We start from the raw sequence: 5630 nt of genomic DNA, 5'->3' as shown, positions 1-5630 counted from the left end.
AACCACTTATATGATTAATTTAAAAATATTAAACTCTCATAAATAGGTTTATCCATAGAACCAAAACTAGCCTCGAGAGTCCATTCATGATGGCCTTGCCTATGTATCATCTCATGGGAAGTCAGAGGCTTCCAAGTTTGCACTTAGAGGGAGTCCATTCTCTCCTCTTGATGAGATCTCTAATCTCTCTTTAAATCTTGACTACTAAGTGAATCTATTAACTTAGTTCTATTACAATAAGAGCATTACCATTATCATCAAGTGTTGATTTCATACTTAACATTACCAATCATTAGTTTCTAAACATACACACACACATGCATATATATAGTGGTCATATCACATATCACACACCCAATGACTATCTCAAGAATACATCACATATACACAAGGGACTAGCTCATACACATCATAGGTACACAAGATGACTAGATCTACTATACATCACATACATTGTGAGTATGTCCATCAAACATCACTGATACATAATGAGTCACTCGTACCAAAATCACAAAGAAAATAATGGTTGGCTCATACAAACACCACCAATACGATGACTACTAACTCACATAGGCATCACAAAGGCAATAGCAACTAGATCATATAGGCAAGGCAAAAAATATTGACTATATTATATAGACATTACAAAGATGATACCAAATAGATCATATTTAAGCATTGGAAACAAAATAGTGACTAGATCATATAGGCATCACAAATACAATAGCACCTAAATCATATAGGCATCATAAATAAAATCATGACTAGATCATATAGGCATCATTAGGAGGTAGTGATTGGCTCATCCATAATGGATAATTATCTCCTATCCATAGTGCATCCTAGATAGAAAATGAATGTTAGTGTGTTGTGGACTACACCATGCATCCCATTCTTTTCCAAGTGGTGTTATATGCTAGTGGATAATTGGGAAGAAGATTTAGTGCATCTCATACTACAACATGGCTTCATATTTAGCCCAATAGGGTCAAATATACCATCTAACAAATGTGAAGATGATTTGGTACATGTCATACTACACTATAGGTTTGTCATAAATCTCAAGGATTTTATTAATTAGTGAACCAAGATAGTCTAGTGCATTCTAATTTTAGTCTATCCAATCATAAAGAAGTAGCTTCTAACATATAACACTTCATGACCTTAGTGATACTATCATCTATCTTCTTCTGCTTCACAATCTTGGGTAACACTTGGTATCAATCACCCCTATGCTATAGGTGACTACTAGTAGACCCCCCTATACAATGATTACCTCCAGTTACCACTACCCTGATGGCAAGGTAACTACATGTGCAACCGTTACTCTATCAAATCATGGATATCCTCTAGCAATCCTTCACCTCTTTGAACCAGGTGAACATTGATTGATCCAAATGATATAACAATGGCTCTAGGCATCTACCATTGACACAATCCAATAACAACATGCTAAATATTAATGTATCATATCTAAGATTAGTCATTGGCAACATCACCTCTGCTACGTGAATGCTGACTAAACACTTATAATAGACTAGACATCGATCATCAACACGATTAAATGACTGCTTGTCACTATATAAATATCCTGATGGTTCATGCTTGTGGGAGACATACAAAATGATATTTACATTATTAAACAATTTGATAAGTATATCACAATCGACTAACTTAGGAGTTTATATAGATATTTCTATAGGCTTGGGGTTAAGCTTCACAAACACATAACAATCACATAGAACCAACTCAAGATGGTCTCCACTCAACATGTACCCTTAACAAATACTGACTATAAAGTAGTCAACACATTCACTTCCTTTAGCTTTCTAATTAGAAGCATATCATGTATTAAATACAAATTATAAGGTTTTCTTAACTCTTTCTTAACCATCTAATACTTATTCAGCCTCATCTAAAGCCTACTAAAGAAGGAAGGTCAAACTAATTGGAAACAACCGCTTTAAAATTTTGAGTTATCCTCCCCATACCCTTCTGCTATGATCTTGAGGTCATAGAGGCTTCCTTCACCAAGACTACCTATGTACCTACTTCCAAATGCAGAAAAATCATATCTAGTTCTCCATATTGGGTCTCTTAGATGATACATACTCACTGTTTCTCAGATTAGTGAACCTATACCATGACACTTCCATCCACACTTGTCAAGATTTGAAATAAACTTCAACACCTTTATTATTCATAAGACAACAACTATGCAATGTCCCAAACATCTAATTGGATTAACAAATATAATAAGCCTAAATGGTAAATTACCTTTACAAAAACATTCATAGGTAGACTTTGCTACTCATTCACTTAAACATGAAATCACAACCCGCAAGAGAATTAGTGTCATGTTACTTAGTTATTGATTGGATATCTTTGTTAGGATTTATCCTTGTTAATATGTAAGGTTGGTGATGAGACCCAAGAGAATTGCATCATATTGTAGTGTCAATTACAAAAGAAATGGGTTGCCACCTCTTTGACTAGTCTAATTGCAAAGCGATTCTAGTTTTGTTTTCAATATTATCCATGTCTAAAATATCATAGTTATTACAACATAGATATATAACTACCTTAGTCATGATTTCTACACAACATATCATCATCCAACAAATCATATTACCCTTTCCATTGTTCCCATGATAGTTTTCCTGTCAAGGTTATTCTACTTAAGAGATCAATTAACATCATAGAGTTAGGTAAAGCTCTAATCCATTAGTTTGAGCTAGACTATCAAGGGTATCAACTTGTTATGCTAAGATATATTTAATAGTAGGTTATTTAAATACTACATACTAATGTCATTCTTCCTAATGTTATTATGCAATTGTAATTCTAAGTTTGTATTAAGTCATATTCCTAGTACACAATATAAGGAGATCAATGCAACTATAGATCCAATTTAAACCTCTGTGCCACCTTATTAATGAACACCCTTGGGATTTTCATGGTATTTCTTAATAAAATTTGAAGTCTCTCAATTCTACAACTCAGTCTTGACCAGAGTCGCACTATTCACACTATTACTAAGATGGGGGTTTTATTTGGGCTCACAACCTAAAATATACAATTAAAAATAATCAACAAATAGTCTCGAAAACTACTAAGACCATTTTCCAAAGCATCGATCACTATATTAATGCAGCTAAGCCTTTATATTCCTTTCACTACAAATTGTATGGAGACTCACATTTCCATTTAAAACTTGTTTGTACTCAATTAAATGTGATGAAAGCCCTTGAATTGTGGTAGGGGAGAGGACCCTATTCATGTGTACTCTAACTTTGTGATTCGCAAAACCCTATGTGGACATTTCAAATTATTCCCAATTTTGTACAACAATTGACTCATCAAGTCCTCTATTTAAAAAATCATTTTCAAGTCCACGTGGCCAAATATGATGTCACATCAGGATGCATTTTTGTGAATGTGTCCCAAATTGTGATAAGACCAATAGGTATTTACTTGTGCACTAACTTGTGTTTACTCGTGCACTGATCACATAATTGATTATTTTAAGAATTTTAGAAATACTTTTTTGGTGATAAGCATTGGCATGATGCTTATAAGATACCACTATTATATCCATTTTTTTCAACTACAATAGCATGGACCCCTCTCACCTATTGATGTTCTCCCCTATATTCTTCCACACATCGTCAGATTGTACCATGATTTTTGCCTGTTTTTTTCCTTCATTTCCTATTTCCTGCCCTTCTCTCATGCGGTTTTTCTCCGCCTTCTCCCTTTTGGAGGTCATCTTTCCACCACCTTTTTACTCACGCGAATTTATTTGTCATTTCTCTTCATGTTTTTCCAGCCAGTCTCTCTGCATGCTTCTCCTCCACACCATTCAGCTATTTTTCTTCTCCTCTAATTCATTTTTTCCTTAATTTAATGAAGTCATAAAGATTGTCCCTTGGGTAAGGATTCCATGCTTATATAACTGCACAAACTCCCTTTGCTTACCCACGCTCTCTTCTCATCAATGCACGTTGTCCCTTATCGTCCTCTTTTATTATATCTACACAGAGATTTTGATTTACTTCATTTATATTCATTTTTCACTTCATTTGCAGAATCCAAGCATGGCGTTCTTCAGAAGTGGCCTGTTGTGGGCAATCATGGTTTTTGCAATTAATGGAGTCTGGGCTGCCACTTCTACTTCTGATACCATCATCAAGGCCTGTAATGATTCCTTCGATAGAGACTTTTGCATTTCATCTTTGTCCAAAGCTCCCGGGGCTTTGCAGGCAGATTTAGCCCATCTTTCTGTTATTGCAGTCCATTTGTGCATTGAAGAGGTGAAACCAGTTTATGATTTCATTGATGATCTCCGAGAAAGAAATCCCAATGTTTCTGGTCTTAAAGACTGCGTGGAGCTCTTGGAAGATACAAGGGATGAACTTCATGACTCAGAGTCAAAATTAAGGCGATTATCTGATGCCAATTTTAATGAATATATAGCAGATGTGATGACATGGCTGAGTGGTGGAGAGACTAATCAAGATAATTGTGTCACTGGGCTGCAAGAAACCCACGTTTCCTTGCTTTCCGCAGTTAAGGCTAAGACAGATTATCTTGCAATGTTGATTGATGATGCTCTACTTGTCGTTAACAATGTTGCAGACCAGGGACATATTTGAATATTGGGTACTTTATGCTTTGCTGTTTGTTCAGGGATCAAACCTTTTTAACATAAGCCTCTCTGGTTAGTGCCATTAAATATATTAAATAAGTTATATATTTGGATCAATGATAAACTGATCTTTGAAATCGGAATTCAAATCTGTTTGTTTGTTATTTCGATTTGTTGTTCTGGAACATATATCTGTTATAAATAAGTCACATTCAGATTGATATTAAACTGATCTTTGAACTTCATACCTAGATGGTTATTCAAAGATATCATAAACTGATCTTTGAACCTAGATGGCTATTCAAAGATATCATTATATCTTGTATTTACCATTTCTGGGGTAAGATTAAAAGGGCATGTTTTATTGTTAGTAATTTATTAGATTGTTTAAACCACACATTAAGCTTGTATTTCTAGATTTAAAAATGTTAAACTTTCATAATTGACTGACATTCTTTAAGCTTAATATGTTGCTTAGTGTGTGTGATTTTAAGGCTGGTAGTAATTTAAATTAATAATAATTAGAATAGTAGTTTGGGTGAATTTAAAGAGATAAAATAAATGTATTAAATTTGTTATGACAATTAAAAATTTAATTTTTAAATTAATATATAATAATAAGTTAAAAATCATATCTAAAAACTATCTAATATTTTATTTTAAAAAGTAATACAATAAAAAATTTAAAATATTACATATAGACTATAAATAAAAAACTAAAAATAGACTTAGTAGTGAATACTCATCTTTTAGTAGTGAGTTCTTTTCACACAACCATACAAATATGTAATTTCGATGCATTAGTTGTCTTGGCATGCTAAGAGAATGATTCAACTATTGATTTTGTCAAGACATTAATATTGTGCAATTTAATTTTTACTATCTTTTTTCTAGATCATCCTCAAATAATATAATTTTTTTATCATTGGTATTCTGTAATTTACACGTTTGTCTATTTCTTCTTGTTGTTTCTTAATTTCAT

At 33.2% G+C, this 5630-nt stretch overlaps 1 protein-coding gene across 1 annotated transcript; it reads left to right on the top strand.

The window, feature by feature from the left end:
- The first annotated feature begins 4097 nt into the window (after nt 1–4097).
- Nucleotides 4098–4655, top strand: LOC131043361 (pectinesterase inhibitor 10-like). The gene has a single exon (XM_057976554.2). It carries the CDS (start codon nt 4098–4100, stop codon nt 4653–4655), a length of 558 nt encoding a protein of 185 aa, XP_057832537.2.
- Nucleotides 4656–5630: the final 975 nt, after the last annotated feature.

The sequence above is a fragment of the Cryptomeria japonica genome, chromosome 3 (genome assembly GCF_030272615.1).
Source record: "Cryptomeria japonica chromosome 3, Sugi_1.0, whole genome shotgun sequence".
NCBI classification, from domain to species: Eukaryota; Viridiplantae; Streptophyta; class Pinopsida; order Cupressales; family Cupressaceae; genus Cryptomeria; species Cryptomeria japonica.
Note: the sequence above shows the minus strand (reverse complement) of the source record. Positions and strands in the feature narration are given on the sequence as shown.

Coding starts and splice junctions, on each gene's coding strand:
- LOC131043361 (XM_057976554.2), top strand. CDS start 4,098: ATGGCGTTCTTCAGAAGTGGCCTGTTGTGGGCAATCATGGTTTTTGCA.